At 38.0% G+C, this 23438-nt stretch overlaps 1 protein-coding gene across 1 annotated transcript in view; it reads left to right on the top strand.

Annotated features, from left to right (window-relative positions):
* IL1RAPL1 (interleukin 1 receptor accessory protein like 1) overlaps positions 1-22804 on the top strand; it is a 772957-nt gene extending 750153 nt beyond the window's left edge. The window contains exons 9-11 of the mRNA XM_064444684.1: positions 5385-5528; positions 18818-18988; positions 20302-22804. Coding sequence (XP_064300754.1) covers positions 5385-5528; positions 18818-18988; positions 20302-21020 — 1034 coding nt within the window. The 3' untranslated portion in view covers positions 21021-22804. The remainder of the gene's footprint in view (positions 1-5384; positions 5529-18817; positions 18989-20301) is intronic.
* The last annotated feature ends 634 nt before the right edge of the window (positions 22805-23438 follow it).

Below are 23438 nucleotides of genomic sequence, written 5' to 3'. Positions count from 1 at the left end.
TCAACCTGAAGTATTAACTGCCTTCAAAATGCAGTGTTCTGTATTTAAATGTAGTAAACTTCAGTAACATTGCAGCATCTATGTTCTTTTCAACTTACGCTCTTCTGAGATAACATACTGTTGGAAATCCTCAGTGTAATTATTCTCCTGCTGGGAACAGGTATCCCGCACTTCTCAGAAGAAATAAAAATGTCATCAGTAAGAATATACTCCTATTATAATAATTTACTATCTCTATTCTAATAACACTGAGAAATCCAACACCACCAAGCCTCAGATATGCTGCCTGCCATACTAATGAACAGGTTAACAAGTTTCCTGTCTTGTATTTACACACATATATACATATGTACATATAATCCCAAACCCAACTGGTTCTTTTTTATAGATGAATCAGGGATATATATTATATATTGATCTGAAAAATAAAGTGAGAAAACTAGGTCTCAATAGTTCCAATAAATAAAATGAAACTATTGCATTGTAGTCCATATTAGGAACTGCAACTAAGTTTAGCCACCTTAAGTCAGCTCTGCAGACATCTACAGGCATGCATGTCTTATGCTGGCAGAAAGCATATACTTTGTGCTAAGAAGTGATTTCATAACCAGGCTAATGGACATCCCAGATCTGTTGCTACTGCTATCAAAAGTATCATTGTCCCATAACATCCTTCAGTAATTATTCACAACAGTATCCATAAAGCAATCTACATACCTTAAATACAAACAGATTTTCTCTGGCACGTTGAAACAAACTAACAAAAAATCCTAAAAGGTAGAGAATTTATTTTGTATATCAATGCTCATTGGATATGCATATGATCTATAAAGCAGTGGTTCAATATGTTATACTTTGGAAAGACAAGTTGTTTCACAGCCATGCCGTAATGCATACTGCATTAAGCAGGGAAAAAAAAAAAAAAAAAAAAAAGAGAGAGAGAGAGAGAAAAAAGGACATATTTCTCCTTTTTTAAGCTGTAAGTTTATTTCTTCCTTACCGAAACTCTACCAACTGTTTACTGCTGATGTCTGAAATGACACTCAGAAGAGTATTCCTGTGTTAGCCAGCCTCCTTCTTCCTTTAGAAGAAACACACCTGTTTATAACCAAAGCTGCATGTTATGGCACATCAGTCTTGCATTGGTTGTCAATATCTGCCTTCTTTACTTTCCCTCAGGTGTCACCATGAGAGCTGTAGTGTTGTCTTCGACTGCTCCCCTTCCAAATTATATTCATTACCTTTATGTTTCACTTAATAATTTATATCTATGAGAGTATACCTAGACAAACTGAGAACTATCTCTAGCCGAACTTTGTAGCTTTGTGAGTTAAATTGTCCAGGACAAGCAGAGAATGGAAATGAGTTTAGGCCACAAAGTTGTAGAGATTTATGTATGTGCTAACCTGAAGCTCTGTGAATAGTCCTGTTGACTTCAGAGGGATTACTTATAGTCCATGAAGTTAAGCAATCTGCGTAAGTGATTGCAAAATTGAAACCTTAGATAGACTGTAATTGGATTTTGAAAAAGGCTCGGAAATCAAATACACAGCTATAAATCATATGTCCTTGAAGGGTTATAAATCACAAAAAAAGAATGTTAGAAATACAATTATTTTTCATAGTAGCTCAGCTGTATTTGGACTAATGAATAGAATAAGATTAATTTTAAATTATCACAGTCATTAAATGTAAAGTCCCTGAAGTAAGTTGTATAAGTCAAAAGATATGAATCTCTGAAGGCACCCTTTTATTTACTTCCTTGTTATGACTCCAGCTACGGTAAGTGAATTACCTGCATGACACAGTGAAAGGAATTTTATAAAATATTAAAGTGAGGTGAAGATCAAAGATATATCCTAAAAATATGCCCAGTAATTAGGACAGAATCAGTATAATATAAGTGTGTTCATTACCAGCCATATTGTGCCAGATATTTGGAGAGAACACGTACTTTGTTTTAATTAGCCATCTCTTTCACTGGGTTGCTTGGCCAAAGCCTCCCGATAAGGAAAAAAAAATTGTAGCCATTGGTCAAAATGCTTGTAACAAATCTTGTTTTAAATTGAAGCTATTTATTCAGAAACCAATCTACTACTGCAGCAGTAATCAATGTGTTTTCCCTTGGAGTAGAACTGTTCCTGTGCTACTGGAGGACTATTGTTAATTGCCTGTAACTAAATGATTGCTGTGCTTCTGGATGTAACTCCATGGCACTTGCTCATTTGTTGTGTTTAACAGAATGCCTGTCCCCCTAAGGGTTAGCCGAGTAATTTTCCTCTACTGTTTTCTACATTCAGCCTCAGCTCCTTAAGGAGGGCCAGGTCTGTAATTTGAGCAACGTAATACAGAGGCTAAATAGATTTTAAAAGGTTTGCACTTTTTGTCTCTCCCCTCTGATGCGGAATTGTGCTGAAATTGAATCTTTTTAGCTTGGAGCCACTACAGGAAACTTGAATTTCAGCAGGAAAAACAGATCACACTTCAAAGGGATTGTAATGCCTGCTGCAGCAACTGTGCTCAAATCGCAGTGCAAAAGGCAGAATAAAGCAGCAGAAAAAAAAATTTTGTGAAAGTAGTCTTACACTCTAACCTTTCTGTTACACTTCAGCTTAGCTTTAACAGTCACTGCGTTATCGTTGACACATACTTCACCAACACCCTTGGTGTTCACAGAGCACCTTTCTGGAGTAACCCCTCCTACGAAGGAGCCAGACACACCCTCCCCAATTCACATTGGGGAAACAGAGGCACAGAAATGTTGAAATGGCTTCAGTCACGTGAAGGGCTGACAGCAGAGGCAGGACCAAGCTCCTCACACCTTCAGGGCAGCGCAACACAGGGTAACACTGTTCACAAAATCCCTGCAGCTGGTCAACGCCAGCCAGTGTCTTATGGGGCATCGTTTAGCATCTTGCAGAAACACTAACTCAAGGCCGGAAGGCAATCAGCTCGGTGTGGTGCTGTGCCCAGGCCAATCTGTTCCACCTTCCACCGTGCTGCACAGATGTGTGTGCCCCACATCCAGTGCTTTGGGGTTTAGCTGAGGCATTTGCAGAGCTGGGTGTAAGGATGCAGCAGTCTGCCGGGCTAATCGCTGCTCCTCTCTTCCTCTGCACCCTGACAAATAGCACGAAAGACAGAGAACAAATATGTGCTGATAGACATTGTCCAGCATGGAGGAAAATACAAGCTTGCTCTGCTAGATGGATAGGGCACGAAACTTACTTTGCAAACAAAGCTCTTTAAGAAAGAACCACCTTATCCTTGTGCTCATAAGTGATCAAGATGGGTTTGGCAGCAGCACATAAAAAGACAATTTCTAGTATGTTGCAGGGTGACTTAGAGAATGTTGTTGGTTGCTTTGGTTGCCTAATTTAGGACAGTTTCATGTGTGTTAGAAGACTATGAGGGACACTCTGATGGCAGAAGTGATGCAGTGCATTAGTCTGATTTCATGCACAGTGACAGAGAACAGATGACTACCTGCAGTTATTTTTTCCATTTAATCTCCAAATCATTAATTTAGGAAAAAGTTTTGTTTTCCAGCTGTAAAGTTTTTCCTTGCCTTTAATGAGTCATAACAGCAGGCACATCAATAGAGTATTTTTGTGCCTAGCAACCTGGAATATTAAAGCCTTTCTTCTAGTTACCATTGAACAGCTGCATCACCTGTAGTACAAAATGATAAACAGGGTATAGTAAGCCAGTGCAGAGTAATTTCCATTTCCATTTATATTCTAAAATACTGTATTACTTGTCTATGCAAACAAATTTTTGTTGGGTGTTTTTAATAACATTCCCCTCTCTGGACCAGAAAATTATTGGAAGTCTGAAATAACCATGCCGGTCTTAAAAATATCTAACACAAAGGAGTTTCCAGCACAGTTTTGGGGGAGAATGACATGGAATATAAATGCCTTCTTATTTTATTTTATTACACTTTTAGTGTCTTCTGGAGAGCAATGAAATCTTCTTACAGTTGCCTCAAAATAATAAAAAATGTGTGATTCTCAGTAGGCGCAGTCAAAATAAATGGGATTGTCGCTTTTTCCTCTAACATTTTATTTCTCTAATTGAATTGTATTGTGCTGGAGTAACATATCTACATAACCACACACACACACAAAAAAGGTTACTTCAGGCCTACCCTGCTTCACTCAGAAGCTGCCCACTGGAAAAGGATACTGTATATCTTGGTTTTCCAAGATTTGATTTCTTGGTATTCCTCAAAACTGAGTGATATTGGAAAAGTATGGGTGGTCTTAAGATATACCATCTATTTCTCATTTCAGATTGCAATGTTGTTAGTAATGTTCTTCCTCCTCCCACTCTTCTTTTTTAACATTGCCAGTTTTCAGTCAGTAAGCAAATAAAAAGTAACAACAAAATGGATGCCATATAACTGTGTGAGCTTCCTTGGGCGTGCAATGGTTATGACTGGGGGGTGTGAAAGTCCACGATGGCATATTACTAATGCACTGATAAGCAGCCCCACTGAGGATACTGCTGTTGGTAGACAGTGGTGACTACATTTGACCAGAGTCCCTGTCCTCAGGAACAGAGCTACGTGGCAAGGGTCTCAATCCATCATGTAAGTCTCCAGTGGCAGAGTGCAGAAAAGACACCAGGGGGTCATGGTCTGACTGAGAATGTCAGAACAGACAAATCGGGATGGTTTGCTGTGACTACACATAGGCCAACCCTAACCGGGGAAAGTGGAGAATAAAGATGAACTGCAGATTGTTGGGAAACTATGTCAGAGATATTAACATGTAACTGAGATCTGAGGCTGTGGGGTTCCTTGGATAATTTGTCTTCACACCTCTCATGTTTGTTTTTGTTGTGTTGTTGTTTTTTTTTTAATTATTATTATTTTTATTTTTATTTTGGAAAAAGAAAAAAAAAGAAACCAACTTAATGTAATCTTATCCAGTAAACCGAAACTCAACTTATTTGTGTGTGGAATAAGGCAGGAGCTGTGTTTGCATTACAGCAAAAAGAAAAAGTCACCTCTGCTTTCATTGTTAGTGCAATGTCAACATTTATCTGTGTAAAGCAAACTGTGATCTATCTACAGAGGGAGAGAAGGAAGAGAGTTTTCAAATATCTCTTCATATATATGCAAAACTCATATAAACACACACATCGCCAGTAATTGTTAGTTTTAAAATGAGCAATTCAGAAGGTGTGCCACAGGAAAAACTGATTTATTAATGGAAAAAATCCTGTCAATTAGCTATTTCTTCAAGGGCTCTATACAAAATAAATACATAAATAATCCATCAGTCATTATTTTAATGTTTAATGTAAGTCCGAGGTCTGCTGCTAATCTTTCTCTGGTTTGGAATGTGGATGTTATTGCATTTTGTAATTCTTTGCAGAGCTGATGTACACAGTTGAGCTTGCTGGTGGGCTTGGTGCTATTCTGCTGCTGCTTGTTTGTTTAGTGACTATCTACAAGTGTTACAAGATAGAGATTATGCTGTTCTACAGGAATCATTTTGGAGCAGAAGAACTAGATGGAGGTAAGGCAGTTTCTTAGTATGTTTCCTACTTTCTAAGTGTGCCTGTCTTTTACTTCTCTCCACCACAGCCCAAATTTCATTTCAGTTCAAGATGCATTAACAACTGCAATTTTTATTTCTCACTGCAGTAGGCACTGACTTGAATATGCATTCCTCATACAGCACATTAGCAGCATTGATTGCTGAGCTGATGTACGTGCAGCTCTCTGGAGCTCCAGAAGACACCCATGTCTTTTAGATTTTTAGTCCCGACACTGAATGTAAATTACCAACATTGATGCATTAAAGATTTTCACTTTCTGTCAGTATTGAAAGCCAGTTTCACTTCTCCATAAGCTAGGGAGTGTTTTACCTAATTGTATTCGCCAAACAGGTAGAGGTTGCAGTGAATCTCAATTTACCTCTTGTTTAAACGGATCAGTTTCAATAAACTGTGCCAAGTGTTTGGGAATGTACCCAGCAGTCCATTTTCTTGAGTTCATTTACTTAATCACTGAGAGAGCAGCTAATGGCCATTAAAGTTGTTCTGTGATTCAAGGACACCAAGCCTAAACAAAAGTAATCCGCAATGTATGCGCCAGTTTGTGTCAAATGTATACATGCATTTTCTTTTCTTCTCTTCTCTTTTTAAACACTGAAGAAAAACGTCGTCTTTGCCTCTAGCCCTACTAATCAAAACTGCTGTTGAACAGCAAACTGGGTTGAGCTGCAGGCTTTGATTAATTAGGTTTGGTTTCTTGGGTCAGAGTTCCTGATGTTTTGTGCTACCACTACGTCTTTGGTGACAGGACCTTCTTTTTTACTGAAATACTAATAAAAGTTATTTTACAGTTCAAGGTAATGGCCTGTGGTCAGAAGCCTCTGTGACATATTAAAATAAATACGTACTGATAAAAAACATGCTGGCCAATTCTGTCACTGATAAGAGAGAAGAGCAGCAGCAGAATTAGAGGTCCTTATATAAGGAAAAGAATTCCATAATAAGATCACTAGGGAATGACCCATTTTTGCCTCCCATCTGAAAATGCACAAGGATTCAAAATAGAAAATGCTCAGAAAAACAAGCCCAAGAACATTAGAACATTTTGTATCCTACTGGATTTACAGAAAGGATGCATTAATATAGCAGCTCAGTCGGGGGAGAAAATCAGGTTATTCTACTTGTTCTACAGAGAAGGAAACTGAGGCCCAGAGGGACTGTGACTCATGGACGATTTTGGCAGGCACCTTTTTTTCCAGGAGCTGAGATCCTCTCTTCTCCACAAAGCAGCCCCCAGTTTAAATGGGCATACTTACTTGCATGAATTGTGTGAATTTAATAATAGTTATGCAGAAATAGCTTAATTAATAATTGTTTAAATAGATGCAATTTAATGTGTTCTCTCCAATATCAGTAATTCTTACTTTTACAGCTGTCATTTATTGTTATCTCAAATCACCCCAATTCATTTGCAAACTTACTCTACCAGGTGTTAAACACTTGCCTCTCCCTCCTCCCATCCCAAACATTGGTCACCCTCGGAACAACAATACTTTAATCACACATTTTAAACAACAAAAAAAGCAACCTCTAAAGGATACTGTACTGGGATTCAAAAGGAGGACAACCAATATCTATTCAGTTTATTCTTCTGAGCAAAGTTTATTATTAAACAAGAAAAAGTATGGATTCTCCTTAGATCATCAATGCAAGCACTGATAGCTTGTGCGTTTAACCATAGTAATATAAGAAGAAAAATACTACCTGCAGACTCCTAATGGAAACCTGTAGCTTCTACTCTATTCAATATACTAGCAACATGGATAAAACCCAGTGCGCCAATGAAGTTACTGCAGCTGGACTTTTTACTCCGTCTCTTTCATTTACACTCTTGCAAAAGCAAGAAGATGGAGAGAAAATGCCCCACAGAAGACCAAGACCAAGCCACGGCTTGTGCAGTAATAAGTTGCAGACATACATTCAGATCCTTTCCTTTGGGTTAGTTTGTTACTGACAGACACAAAATGCTGAACTCTAAAATCTTCTTCTAACCACATCTCCTGGAGTGCAACAGCAGAGCTCTCACATGTTATTCATAATTTACACCATGTTCTGCCATACTTTGGGACAGCATGTAGATAAGCAAACATCAAAATACCACAGGCTTTTTTTGTGTGCACTATATTGTATCCAGAGAGGATTTCAAACACTTTAAAAGTGAGGTCCAATTAAAATTTTCAGCTGAAAATCTCTTTTAAAATGCAATGCTTCATTTCTTCCCTGATCAGAGAACAAGCCCTTCAGGATGTCAAATCTCATCACAGTTCCTCTTTCCTTTCCAAGCCTTAGACACATCAATTTTTTCTCAGGCTATACGCATTTCTGTGGGAGGAATGGGTAAATTGTGAGAAACTTTTGAAAACAAAGTATTTAACCCTTATATCTAAGGCAGTTTAATATATTACTTTCTGTAGGGGTACTGCAGATTAAGCAAGTGATCACAGCTGCTGATTCCTCATTTCTCTAACTTGCAGCTTTGAATTTCTCATCTTCTCTCTCATCCTGTGGACCAGACGCTCTGGTTTTTTTCTCTCTCCTGCAAACCCTTTAGCTCAGCCTCGCCTTTATTGTCTCCTGGAAATGGGTATTGATGTGCCCTTTTTTGTTTTCATGGTTAATTCCCTGCCTTTCCCACTAAATTGGAATATAATCAAGTGCAGCTCACATTTAGTGCTTTTTCCTCCTGCTCTTTGCCCATGCTTTCCAGCTGCCTGTGAGCTGACTCCACACCACAGGACCATGTGACAGACACCGTGTTGTGTCCTTTGGTATGACGCAACGTGATGTGCCGATGTTTAGTCTAGGGACCTCACTGATCTGGTCCCTAGACTGATCTGATCTGTGCTCTGCTGGAGCACAGTGGCAAGAACAACACTCTGACCCTTGGCAAAGCAATAGTTTTCTCACCTGCCGGTGTTTGACATGACCTTGTGTCTCAAAGATATAAGTCACCCCTACAAGTTTGGTGGTCAGAAACTCCCAAATCTGTTTAAGTGAAGAATTTCAGTTCAGGATCTCTCCACACAGACAACGAAGATGATACCTTGAAGTGCTATGCAAACAAAAAAAGGTCCACTATTATTCTGAAGACAACAAAATTTTTCAAAATAGATACTTTATGGGGAACTTCTGAGTCATTGTTAAGTATCAGGCGATTTTTTTTTAGGTTTGCAGCTCTAAACTGAAAATCTTATTTTAAAAAAAACTTGTCCATAAAATGCGTGGTAAAGACTAACACATTATTAGTGAAAGCCACTTTTAGAAGTGAAGATTTCTTCTATTTTGCTGTACATTGAGCTCCAACACAGAAGATTTTATACCATGTTCATCTTCTGAGAAGTGTTTTAGCAGTTACTGTTTATGTATTTTTATTTTTGAAAGATCTTCTCTTGCTGCCTTCCCCAGTTTTTAAATGACTTGATAAACAATCGTACTTCAATAGAGAGGAGTAAAAATGCAAGCAAACGTTCACAAGTACCTGCGATCAACACATGCCCTGACTTCTTTCTAGCTTGCACTCTGTGACCTTAAAAGGCTATTTTTATCAGAAGAGATAACACCACTGTACAGAAATCAGCTCTTCACTTACACACAAGTTGAATGCTGGGCCCCCTAAAATCCATGGAAATTTTCCCAGGATTTTACCTGGGACAACTTTCTCCCTTGCGAGACTGCTCCTGCTCATCAAGTTGTGCAAGGATCAGTCCCCAGGCATGACAGCCGCAGCGAGGGTGGAGAGGGGAGTCAGACCACTTCTCTAAGCAGCACCGTTTATGATGTTAGCTTAAAGCGGCCAGGAGGCTCAAAGTCACCAGAAGAGCTATTTTCAACTTTTTCTTGCCATTTCAATACCTGAGAGTTTCTAGTGGATGTGCAGATGTCCGTATGCCAGCTTTGAGGTATACTAAGGATAAATCCACAAGTCTACGGATGACAGGCTGAAAGCCATTGGGCATGGTCAGCCAGGCAAAATTACTGAAAATCATGAACTTAGATGTATGTGTTTACATTCCAGATTTCAGTTTCAGAGAAAAGAGCATATGGTACAGTTAATGGCAGAAACAGCCTGCAGGCACTAACCCTTACCGTTACCGTTGGGTACATTAGTAATCATTTAAACTGGGGAAGTTTTTGTATGGAGGAATTAATAAGCAAGAGCTGAACACTCACAAAAAAGAAGAAATTTTACATTAAGAGGCTGGCATTAAAATTGATAAGAATAAAAAACTAGAAATTAATAAGGAAGTCTGAACAAATGTGCTGTTAATAGTTTTCTAACAAAATTTACATAAATATACGTTCTCACAGCTAGGCTGACTAGAAGTCAAGCTTTAGGCTCAAGAGCAAAAAAAAAACCTGTAGGCAGCTGATAACTAGATTGAAAGCTTTGCTTAGGAGCAGATATGATGACCTTCACAATGACTCTTGGTACCTTTAGGTCCCATCAGCTATTTCTACAACATTGGACAGGAGTTCTCTGTGGTGTCCTCGATCTTATTCTCAGCTTTCTTTGCCAAGGAATCCTTGATGAATTGAGGGAAGACAGAGCCTCTGTGCAGCTGGGGTGCAGGCAGGGCTGGTACCTGGGAGCCAGGGCTGTGGGGTTCCTCTGGGCTTCACTTTCCGTTCTGCAGGTTGCTGCTTTCCCAGCCCCTAGCCCCCTGTTAAAATAAAACAGAATGCTCCTAGCGTGATTAAAATCTGTCATTTCTGAGCTCTCTAAATTCAGGAAATCTTGTTTGGATTTCATACATGACATCTGTAGTGGCTGTTTCTTGGCTGTGCTGGTTGTACTTTCTTAAGAGACGAGTTTCTACTGCTTGCTGAGGGGAAGGAAATCAATGCTCAAATTAGAAGACTGATGAAACAGTTTCTGCTTTGAAGTCTCTGTTGCACCTGGGAGTCCTCAGGTAATCATGATTTTTGTCCTTACTATTATTTAGCTGCAAAAGACTAGCAGGGTTCATGGACAGACCTATGGGATTGCCCAGATAATGTCTTATTAACTGTACAAGAGCAGGTAAGATATACTTATTAGTTCTTTCCTGGGTTTCATGAAGTAAACCTCTTACACAGCAAGGAAAGGCAATGCTTTGAGATTCTTAATGTTTCAGTGTGCCTTAGCTGCTAACTTGCAAACATAACTTTTACCAATGGTTGAGGCACCACCAAAGCTCTTGTGTTAATGGTTATGCTATGCAGGTGTAGCTGGACTGAAATTATGCTGAAGTTAGTGACTGCAATTACAGAATCTTCCCCGGGGACCTAGAGAATAAGTTTGCAATAGCAGCCTCACCACTGCTTATGTATTCTTATTGGCTATTGGCAAACTGTGGCAATAAGAAATCCTGCTCTACGATTATCAATTTCAAATTATATTAAAATCACCTTTAGAAAAGTGCAGCTTTCATCTTTCTAAGTATTACTGGTTACAAAAAGGGATTTTCCTCTTATTTAATTACAGTTTTATTGTCGGAGAAGAGCTTCTCTTAACTCTACTTGTTTATGCTATTTATTTACATCTGATCTACTATTCAAACAGTAAAATCTCAGTTTGTGTCTCTGTTGAATATGGGATTTTCTAGATTCTGTCCTTGAAACTTACTAATTCAAAGAAAAATTCCTACTTTTTTCTCTCTTCCTATTTTATAGCATCTAAAGTGCATGCATAACATTATATAAAAAAGTGAAATAACAGTATCACCAAAAACATCTTTATATTCCAAACTGAAAGATTGTTATAGGTTAGAAAGTCCAGATGTAAAGTAGAAAAAAAAAAAAAGACGAACATATAAAATCAATGAAGACTGAGATATCTCCTGTTCCTCAATCAGCAGCTCTGTCAAATGGTTCTAAGCTTTGAAGTTTTTTTATCAAAGGCCAAAGCATGTTGCAGATTTCTGAGGTAGGTGAGATGAATGCAGCATATTGGCATCTGATTCCAAGAATCTTAGACTGACAGCCTGTTTCCAAGCTGTTTCTCCCTTGAGTTTTGTTTATATCTATAATGATTTACTTAAATTTTCACTGTTTTTGCCTAGGTGAAGGCTGCTAGCTCCAGTTTTCAAAATGCTTAACCCAATGATGCGATACAAGTACTGTCACTGAGATCAACAGAACTGAGGAATATAGATAAAATTAATCATGTATGTTATACAGTAACTAGTTACTTTATTGAATTAGAACCATAATAACAGCATCGCTTCTTGACACTTTTTATTTTAGAAATTTCTTTGGTATAGAAAAAATTATATTCTTCCATTTTCAGAGTTTACAGGACACTATTAGTGCTTCTTCCTATTTTCTCCTTTTTTAAACGGTAGCTAGTTTCTTCCAGTCTTTCATAGATAACTACTATGCTATGCTGTGTTTCCAGCTACATAGTCAACATTCAGTCTTTCAATATGTACTCATAATATTTTTTTTCTAAGCTTGGTGATTGACCTGCAAATAATTCATGGCAACCAAGAGAGTAATTTCTATCACCATCTTTTCTTTCTTTACTTTAATAATTTTCTAATATTCTAAAACTCTTATATGGGCTTCTGCGTTTTCATATCTGTCAAGAGCAACATCTAAGATTAATGCTTTGTCAGTTTTTTATATTGAAAATAGAATGTCTTCAGTAGTAGTAATGTTTAAACTTTCATGTTAGTGAGAATGACTGAGAAACGTTTGAGATGCACTCTTGTTTAGTTAGGAATACAGAATTAGACTAAATGTAAGAGAAAAATTAATAACAGGTTATTCAGTTTAAATAACTAATATTCTATCTTGTGTATCTGTCAATGACAAAATTTTTAGTTGCAATTATAGAAAACCAAGGAAAGTATAGCTGACATAGAGAATTTATTTTATACTTGAAATCATGTCATTGTGTTATTTTTTGGCTGAATTTTTATCTGCCAGGAATTCCTCCTAATTTTCAAGAAATGTCAAATGCAGCATCGATGTCTTGGGGTTTTCATAAATGTCTGTATAAAATCAACTTTAAAATTGGTATTTCTTTTATTTCTTCATGTTCTTTAGACTTTCAAAATTAAATAAGGCGGGGGGAAGAAGAAATAAAAGGGAACAAGGAAGGAAAAAGAAACGCGTGTTCATTGCTTTAATATTATTATAAATGTGCCTACTAGATACAAAGGACCCTTTCTTTTTTCTGGCTTATGGTGTCCTGGTCTACGGTGCTATGGAGAATACTCCAGATCCTATTTAGCATTGATTATACTTCTTTAACTTCTTCCCCAGTGTTGCATTTACAAAGCCTCCCTCCAGTTCACCATTACCCGCTCTGCACAAGGATAGGTTAGGAATGCTACATTTAAATACTTTGCCATGGAAAAAGCTAGTGTTGGTAGTTCTTAATTTTTATTAACATTAAAAGGGCTTGACATTTAAAAATAAAAGAAAATGTTACGGTGAGCTTCATAAGCAACAGTAAATAGTGTGAGGAAAAGTATAAGCATTTTGAAAGACTTGGGATTTGGGCATTTTACTCAACTAAGCATTTAAATTATATTTTTCATTACGTTAAGGGTGATGAACATTATTGCAACGTGTACATTAAATGTGGCCCCACGAATAATGAAACAAATACAGATTATGAAATGCCATGGTCATTATAATTTTGAAGCAGCTACAGTCTCTGGGAAATTTTCAACGCTCAGTACTTTGCAACCTTTCCTGAGCACAGCATGTTTTTTAAAGAGGAAAGCCTCCTGCATCGGCTTGACTCCAACTCCCTGCAGCACTGGGAGGATCCAGTCTGTCATTTCTAAGAACCCCACTTGAAATCCTGAAACTCTAAGTTAAATCAACACATTGCTCCTAGGCTCCAGTAATGAGTATCTCAGTCCTCACTAGGCTGGCATGTGCTCTGGCAAAGGAGGGGAATCAGCTGTCCAGTTCCCTGCTGATATGGAAATGGAAGATCTGCCGAAGCCAGACGTGTGGCCACCTACATCTAGCTGCAGAACAGCCTGCGAGTGGTCAGCTGCTTTCAGTGCACTGAATGTTTCTGAAGGCACTGCTAATTACTCTGGAAGATTTCAGGATGCACAAAAGCATGGGTTGACCCTCGTGTCTAGGTCTTACAGCTTAATTAAAATAAGATTCACTATGAAATATGACATTGTGGAAATTCTCTTTGTTTTGATCTATTAATCTGTCTTGTGCTAAAACATATCATACCAGCTGAAAATCAGAGTTTTCATCTGCTTGAACATGGCCGATAAGAAAGCACTAACTCTATGAAGGCTTTTTAAATTATTGTTTTAAATTTTTCATCCATATATATAATTTTTCTGTTCCCCATTAGAAGAAATATCTACAATGTTTAAGGTTCAATAAACCTTCAAATGCCCAAACTGCTGGCTTCTTGGGGTGCAACATGGAAATCGTTAGAAAACAAGAACATCTGCAATACAAATTCAAAATTTAAACTGTTTGCTGGTCCCTGTAGAAAAGGAAGTTTTATCTATCTTTCTGTAGGCACCAGCTTACCATTTCTTCATGTGAGTTGTTAAAAGAGCATGCATACAGATGAGTTCTTGGACGTCTGATAGCAATTTACTTACCCAAAGATCTCATTTGCATGTGACAAAGTAGATGCATATAGAGTCTAGGTTTCATTTTATGCTTACATTGAGCCTTTAAGTGACTGCTGCTGAGCACGTCCTTGGAATAACAAGCTGTGTTTGCAACTTCATCCCCTAAAAGTTTATAACACTTCCGCTGGATTAGCACTGTAGAAAGTTACAGGGAGTATGACAACTTATTCTACATTTGGTTGAGTACCTAAACGAATGGACAACATTAAAGAATGCATGTTGCAATGTTGCAACAGATGTTTTGGCTAACAACCTGGGCGACTAAATGAAGCAATGTTTCCTTGTGTTATTAATGGAGCTGACATTTCACCCTCAGTGTTTACCCCTAAGGTCGATCCAAACAGTTTTGTCAGACCTGTGGTGAGCTCCATGACCATTACTGAGTGTCCTTGCTTTCAATTCTATAAAATGGTTAAAATTATATGGCAATGTTTGTACCTCACAGTCTGTTTTGATCAAAGGCTGGTGGTTTCCGACTGAATGCGTCGTACGTTGAGCACAGGCTGTATTTGATCCCATCGTGATGAAATAATCCAGAGCTTCCACATGCTGTCATGGTTATCTACATCATAATAACAAAGACATTTGTTGCATCAAGTCAGTTGAACTTGGCCGTACAAAGCCTGCTTTAAGTTTTGTTTCAATATTTCAGTATTTTCAACAACAAAACTTCACAGAAATGGAGTATGTTGAGCTGAAGAACTCCATCCTAGTTATACACTACCTGTAGGCAGCAGAAACCAACTACAAACCACATAACTGAATATCACTTATCCATTCACAAAGAATGGGAAGAGGAAGCTTATTACACCAACATGTTTCAAAGCGTTGTTGTTGCATGGTATTGTATGTGACACTCAGCTCTGTTCACTAAATTAAAGGACAGCCATTGCATAATACAGCTTTGCAATGCAATGCAAGATAAACTTATTCTGATATGTTTCTAAAAAAAGAATCTTTAAATGGTTAAGGGAATGACAGTGCTTTCAGGTACAAAAGTATATGTAGATAATTGCTCTTAATCTCCATGGGAAAGAAGAAAAGTTTCAGATTAAATGATCAACATCCCTGCCTTTGGTTATTAACAGGTATTTTTCTTCCTAAGTGTGGGAGGAAACAGGGAATGAGTAACTATATTCCAGTTTATTGCCAATGCACAGAAGCCTGACAAAAACAAATCTTTGAAATGGCATAATCTATATCTAAAGTCAAAGTGCAAACAACAATCAATCACATTTTCATTCCAAGGGTGCTTGGATAGAAGACTTAACTGTTTGCTGATGAAGGGAAATAAGGAAATTCTCATTTTAAAGAAAAGCTTAGTTTTCCACCAGACTTGTTTGTTTTTAATTTGGATTTTTGCCTTTTTTTTCTGACACTGAATAATAAATCCAGCCACTATCTGAACTTATTGCATAGCCAAGTCAGTAATTATTGTACTACTACATAATGTAAGTAGTAATATCATGTCCTTTGTGACTTGATTCGTGATTAGGAGCAGATCAGGAATTTTCTGATGAAGCGGTTTTTTTCTTGGAAAAAGCAGATGTGCTGACACCAAATATTTTCACAGGTAAATTACCTGTTCTAGTGAATGGTCTGGAAAACACAAAGCTGTGAAGGACTTCCTGCATGCTTGCTGGGAGTCTGGGGACTCCTGGATGTGTCGCTTGAAGGAAGGCTTACATGGAAAACAGCCCAAGAGAAAAGGGCTTGAGAGCAAAGCCACAAGCCTCCTGCTTCCATGTGACATGGCCAAGAGACCAGAAAGATGCGAGCCCCAGCTCCCAGAGTCTGACTCACCCATAAGATCCGGATGCCTGCAGACTCCCATCTCTCCCTCTCAGTCCATTGGGACAGCACATTAAAAAACATTAATTAAGATCAGAAATGTTCTTTAGAATGTAAGCATCAGTCCCACCCCTTACAAGCAGGAGTTGGTGGACCATTTAACTGAGAAGAACCACACACAGATATGTTATCTACTGTGTGTTTAAATATTTTCCTGGAGATGCGAGATTTCAACAATCTTACGAGTTCTCCTGTTTTTGATTACAACTGAAATTCTACATTTTTTGACTATCCATAACAATTAGAGAAAATAGTAAATAATGCCACTGCTCTTTGATCACATCAAAGAAGAGAGAGCTTCTGATGATTGGGTAGCTATCTACCTGCTGTAGTTCATAAAATGTTTCACAGAGTTGGCAATGTAACCCAAATAATTTTAATTAACTAAAAGCAAGCTAATACATAAATATCATAGATGTAAAACAAAGGTATATGTGATCATCCCAGGCATTTCACATTTTGCAAATTGTCTTCTCATGCCAGTATGTCAGCCCATCAGATAACAAAATTACCACATAAGGTAATTCTGCTGTAAACTGAACTTTAATTTACTTTTCACCAAACAAGCTTAAAAATAACTGACAGATGGGGAGTATAATAGCTTAGGGAAACCACTGTGCTAATGCATCTAACAGTTTCCCAAACTGGAGTGCACATCTTGCTGGACTGGAATTTGAATAGATTCATGGCTGCCTGAACCCATCTGTGTAGGCATACCCTAGACCCTGGCTGTTCATAGCCCTTCAAATACTATGAAAAATAGGGACCTATGGTGGAAAGAAATGTTCCCTGCAATACAGGATAATGTAGTTTTAGTCAGTGGAAATGCTGGAGCCTCCATGGTATGAAAAACATGTATTTCAAATAAATGCAATGGTGCAATATTTACATATGCAAGAAAACAGTGGCATAGCATGAATAATTTTCCCTCTAAGAATGAATGTGCAAGCCATCTTATCAGACAATACTCTGAGCCTTTAAATCAGTTTGAACACCGTATTATTTCTTATTATTTGTCCCTTTGAGAAATGATATGTTTCCTCAACGACTTTCAACAGAGCAACACTGCTCTCAAGCATGTACTATGGTTATGACCATTACTAAGGTGACAGCAGAAAATGCTATTACCGCATCATCATTTGTCACACCGTATGTCAGTTGTCATAATTTCCCCATATATCTCTTGACCTCTCTGTGTGTTAACTTGGTTGCTGGGTTAACACAGTCCTACTGTAGAAACAAAAACCTGCTATGTAATCTCCCTCTATCTCATACTTGATCCATGCAGTGTTATTTCAAGGCATTGTCAAAGGCATTAGGTGCTTGTCTGTTGTGAAGGATCATGGTTTCACAAATACTCTAGAGGAAAGTAATGGAAAGAGTGCACCATAGCAGGCTGTGCTTCTCTTTTTCTTATTTTTCTTTTTGGTTGTTTTTGTTGGTTTTGTTTGGTTTCATTTCTGTGGATATAACAATCCAATAGATAATATTACACAAAAAAGCGTGCAGGGGACAGGATGAGCACACAGTCATTTCATGGGTTTGGTAAGTTTGAAAGTAGCTACAGTTTTACTGTTTTAATTTTGTCATCTGCAAATGTTAATGAGCATGATATGAATGGATCCTCAGAAGGAAGAGTGGACTGTTCAAGATTAGCACTGTTTCATTAACCTGATTTACACCCTTTGCACCCATCCTGCATTTGGCAGTCTTTTCCAAATAATGCTACCAGAGTACAAAAAGGTGTAAAATGAGGAAAGGAGTGGCTCAGCAAAACAACTGAAGCCAGCACTGAAGAAATGTAACGTTACTTATGACACACAGTTGAGCATTCAGTCAGGTCTCTTTTACAAGCAATTGATATTCTTGATAGGCTGTGCATAATGTTGTCGAGAGACTTAGAAGGATGTTAACATTTCATTACTCTTGCCATTGATTTCTTTCTGCTTTCTTCATGACAAAAGTCAAAACGTGACCTCTTATTCCACTGAATTAGTTCCAGAGCACTTGGCATTATTGACCTCCTAATGAAAATTAATGATGGCTCTTTTGATTCAGTCTTTCAAGTAGGTACACCAAGCACATTTAAGAAACAGGCACATCTATTTCTCATATTGAGATGAAATAACACACTGTTAAGTAACAAAATGTACATTAATGCAACATTAAATTTGCAAATTTAAGCACATAGAATTCAAGAGATTTAAACTGCATTATGAGGAGCTGATGCTGCAAAGATTTAAGCTTGGCAATAATTTCAGAGCTGGAAAGCCAATGAGTTTTACAAGTAAAGATACACATACACTTAGAACATTTCAGCCCCAGGCCCTAAGTTTATAGTAAATATCTGGCTAAGACTGAAATGCTTTTACTATGTAACAGAGGCAATTGTACATTAGCTTAGGTATTTCCTTGTTTTTCCCTTTTAAAGCTAGAGAAGAATTCAAATTCTTTGCAGCGACCTTTTTCTTCTGCGCTCACAAACGGTCACCCCACAGTTGAGTGGATTTCCTTCATAGGGAGCCTTATACCAATGTTTATGCACAAACTGACTTCAGTCTATGGATATGTGTCCTTTCTCCCTTGTGTGTTTGTAAATAAGGATTACCTCTTCCAGGTGAAACAGAAAAGGTGAATTGATTCATATCTGGAGATTGGGTAAAATCTTGCCATTTTATCTAAACAACTTCCTATTCCTGGGAAATTCTTCCAGAAATAGTTCCTGGGGAATTATCTAGGAAATCTGCAAGAATAATGGATAAACTAACTTACTTTCTCTCTTTCTTTAGACAACAAAGACTATGATGCATATCTATCCTATACCAAAGTGGACCCTGACCAGTGGAATCAAGAAACTGGAGAAGAAGAAAGATTTGCTCTTGAGATCCTACCAGATATGCTTGAAAAGCATTATGGATACAAGTTGTTCATACCAGACAGAGATTTGATTCCCACAGGAAGTAAGTCACATCTTTATGCTTGTGTGTTTCCTAAACAGCAAATGCAGTAATTGCAGTGATTGTTTTGATATCTTTTGTATGCCTACTCCTTCAGAATGTCATCTTTCCTCCCTCAACTCAGGGAATGATGAAGATAAGCCACCAAACATACTTAATGTGTTGTTACCAGATAAGAGGATTATTTTTTTAGTAATTGTATTGTATTGATTGAAGGTGAGAGTGCAGAAAGTCATGCATAAGTAAAGAAATGAATGAGACTAACATTTTTTTTCACAGATTTTGAGCGCTTGCATATCTAGGAACAAATAGAGAGGCCTTTGTTTTCTGGTCCTTAGAGTTTGCCTGGAATGATATCCATGATTCTGTTTATTACAGAAATTCAGATAGGAAGGAAGAAGTTGTGTTTGGACCAAGGCAAGGATTGAATAATAACATCTACAGCAGAGCAAAGCAGTGAATCCTGTTAGTGTCCACTGCAGATAAATGTAGATGGGGGTACTAAATCATTCTGAGAGACTGAAAATTAGAATTGGTTCCAGCTGGTGCAAGTAGACCTTTTTCATGTTTCTTTTACCTATTCCAACCTATGTATAGTAATTTTTTGTAAGTTGCTGTAGTATCCTTCATAACTTTACTGTAAACATACAGGCAGCTACTAAGTTCAGTGTCTTTTACTGAAGATAAAAAAGGATGCTTGGTATAGGTAAAGCACAACATCAAACATAACTGCATGGATATTTTTGAAATCTACAGCAAACTAAGCATTAATTTGCAGAAGACAACATTTTTTGTGAATGTGTGCGGTGGAGGCATGAAAAGAAAACAAGAATCTAACCCTACAATACACCTCAGAGTATCATTTAGGTTTGAGACTGAGGCCCTGAAGCACATAGTTGCTGCTCTGTTGCCTACCTGGGTGACCTCGCCTTTTTAAAGTTAAAAAATGGTGATAGACACAGTTGTTCCAATAAAGGTATAGATACTGATACAAAACCAGAGCTCATGAACAGAAACTCACAATCCATAGCACATGGAGGAATAGATGTTTTGTAGGATCACAGAATGGTTGAGGTTGGAAGGGAAGGAAGTCTGGAGGTCATCTTGTCCAATACCCGGGCGCAAGCAGGGCCACTTAGAGCAGGTTAACCAAGACTATGTCCTGGCAAGCCAACCTGGCATTTTTGCAAGTGATGTGTTTGCATATTTCAGTGAGGTCTTCTGGGAGCAAGGATCTGCCTCTGTTGTTTCTCCCCAGTCTATGGGAGCAGAGTGTTGTCTTAGATTGATTTTTGAGTGCTTGTTTTATTTTGTAGCCTACATTGAAGATGTGGCAAGATGTGTAGACCAAAGCAAGCGACTGATCATCGTCATGACTCCAAATTATGTGGTAAGAAGAGGCTGGAGCATCTTTGAACTGGAAACGAGGCTTCGAAACATGTTAGTCACGGGTGAAATCAAAGTGATACTGATTGAATGCAGTGAACTACGAGGAGTTATGAACTACCAGGAGGTCGAGGCCCTGAAACATACCATCAAGCTCCTCACTGTCATTAAATGGCATGGACCAAAATGCAACAAGTTGAATTCCAAGTTCTGGAAACGTTTACAGTACGAAATGCCTTTTAAGAGGATTGAACCCATCACACACGAGCAGGTTTTAGATGTCAGTGAGCAGGGGCCCTTTGGGGAACTGCAGACAGTCTCCGCAATTTCCATGGCTGCTGCCACCTCCACTGCTCTTGCCACTGCCCATCCAGACCTGCGCTCCACCTTTCATAACACATATCATTCACAGATGCGCCAGAAACACTATTATCGAAGCTGTGAATACGATGTACCTCCTACCGGCACCCTGCCGCTTACCTCAATAGGTAACCAGCATACCTACTGCAACATCCCTATGACACTTATAAATGGGCAGCGGCCGCAGACAAAAACTAACAGGGAGCAGAATCCAGAAGAGGCTCACACAAACAGTGCGATACTGCCCCTCTTGCCACGGGAGACCAGTATATCAAGTGTCATTTGGTGACCGGAATGTAAGGGGCTGTCAACCCCCTTGAGTAGGAGCTGAGTCTGCAGTCCGGTGCCTGGAACTACATCCTCGACTGCTGCTGTTAAACATGCATAACAATCGATAACATACGAGGAAAAACAGGGTCTTGTACATATGTTTTTTGCAATTTCTTTGTAGCATCAGTCTTCCTGTTTTACCCATGTCTCTTCCCATTCACATTTTTGACTTTGTTTTATATGTCATTGGAATTTGTATATTTACATTTTTTTAAATGAAGAGACTGCTGTATAGATAGGAAACTTTTTTGCTTCATTAGTATAGTTTTAGACTTTTTGTTTGTTTGTTTTTAACCTCTCTTGGGAATGCTCGGACAAAGCTATGTTGATATCAGAAGCACCATCCATTTTGTTGGCCTGCCTAGCCTGATTCCTGAAGGCCATGCCTGCTGCAGTTCACCTCTTTTGGAGAATATTTGTTCTTAGAAGGACCCCATCCCTCACTGAGCTCCAGTTTCATTTCTACTCCCGTAATGTGCACTGCTCCTTCTCTGCCCTTATAATGACCCCCATTCGGGGTAGCACTACAGCCTGATCATCTAACATGTAACTTGGTAGATACCTGTCAAACAACTGAATATACCCAATCTGTATCGGTTGCTTCACAGTAGTCACTACAGAGTGTGTAGAAACTAGAGGTGGTTTGGTTTTTGCTTTCTTGGGTTTGGTTTATTAATTATGATTTTAAGAATGAGTTGATTGTATCCCTTTTATAAATATAAAAGCAAACCCTATTTTTAACACTTCCTGGAAAATTATTGATGTGGCTGTGGCTTTTATTTTTACGCATTTAACTTTTTATTTTCCCCCTTTCAAAATCCTGCAAATAAGATAATTTGCAAATGTCAGGCAAGTAAAACAAGTGAGGCAATAGGCACTGAAGTGCAGAGAGTCCTGCTGATATTTACAGTGATGACTTCCAAACCAAAGGGGAATAAAAAGACAATATTGTAGATGGTTTGTCACTTTGTATTATAGAAAGTGTTATTTTCTGAAAAAGTAAGAGCAAAACATTATTTTGCTGTGGATTACAGAGTCCCCTTGTATTTTAATGTTCCAAAAACTGTATTTGTTTTAAAATGATATATTCAGGATTAAGAAATCTTCTTTCATTTGGTTTTAGCTTGTAATGATAAGTAAAACTTCATTAATTTCAACATGATTTAAGTAAGAACTCAGGCAGAAAAAAATGACATGAATACCAACAAATATAATTGTTTTCAGAATAAACTTTATTTATACAAAATTAATATTTAAATCAGACCTGGAAGTATTAAAAGCAATTTATTCACTTTAATGAATAAATAAATTAGTTGTATTTTTTATGTATGATTCTATCTTTGAGGAGTTGCAAATAACGTGTGTACCACGGCTGCCAGGGAAGAAAAAAAGAAACACTATGTTTACATCTGGACATCTTTAAGTCAAATGAAATAACCATCTTACTCATCCTTATGTTTTAAATAATGGAAAAGTCCTTTCTGGTTTTAGGAAGAAAGAGGAGTGGTGTTGTAGCTCTACAACATATTCAGGCCAAGCTCTCTGCTAGTCTCTGCTAGCAGAAGCAGAGGAACTGGGGTAGAGTTATCGGTTGCAACACACTGTCATATAGTCATGGGTTTGATTTACCCTGGCAGAAACGTTACTGGTATCCTGGCAAACAGATGTTATAGTCTATTTATGGAATTAATTAGCTTTAGGTATTTTTATGGTAGCTGAATGATATTGGCCAATATAATGAATGTGTGGGGTTTGCTCATTCCAATTGTCACAATGAGAAAAGTACAGCTTATAATATTTTGGTCTTCTTAATGAGAAGTGATGTGTAGAAAGTGGGCAGGCTGCAGTTTGGGGGACATTTGTGGGAGTAATCCAGAACTGAGAGTGTGGGAGGAAATGACTACGCTCCTGTTGTAAAAGCCAAGAAATCTCAGTATCTGCATAACAAGCTAATAGAGCTTTGGGATGTGCAATGATTTTTATTTGCTTAAAAATGTTTATTTCTCTGACAATTTGCTCAAGTCCTTTTCTACAATCTGTTCTTTATTATGGTGTCTCCCTCTGGACATGTGCCATACATCCACAAAATGGAAATGAAGCTGCCAGGCCAGATAAAATTTCAAGAGACATTTGCACATTTGGTTATTTTCATAGTGTAAGAAAGATATTATTTATTTGCTCTTACAGACACCTGTCAGGAACTGATGGCGTTTTCCTTTATTTAACTGGATGCCAAATACACCAATATCCTCTGAAAGCAATGCATTATTTTTTCCCCTTTCCCTCCCCTTTACATGCCCTGGGGTAAAGACTGGGATGTGGAATAAATGTAGAGCATAACTATCTGACCGCAGTCACATTTAGATGATCAGTAGAT

The sequence above is a fragment of the Phalacrocorax carbo genome, chromosome 1 (assembly GCF_963921805.1).
Source record: "Phalacrocorax carbo chromosome 1, bPhaCar2.1, whole genome shotgun sequence".
Taxonomy (NCBI): domain Eukaryota; kingdom Metazoa; phylum Chordata; class Aves; order Suliformes; family Phalacrocoracidae; genus Phalacrocorax; species Phalacrocorax carbo.
Note: the sequence above shows the minus strand (reverse complement) of the source record. Positions and strands in the feature narration are given on the sequence as shown.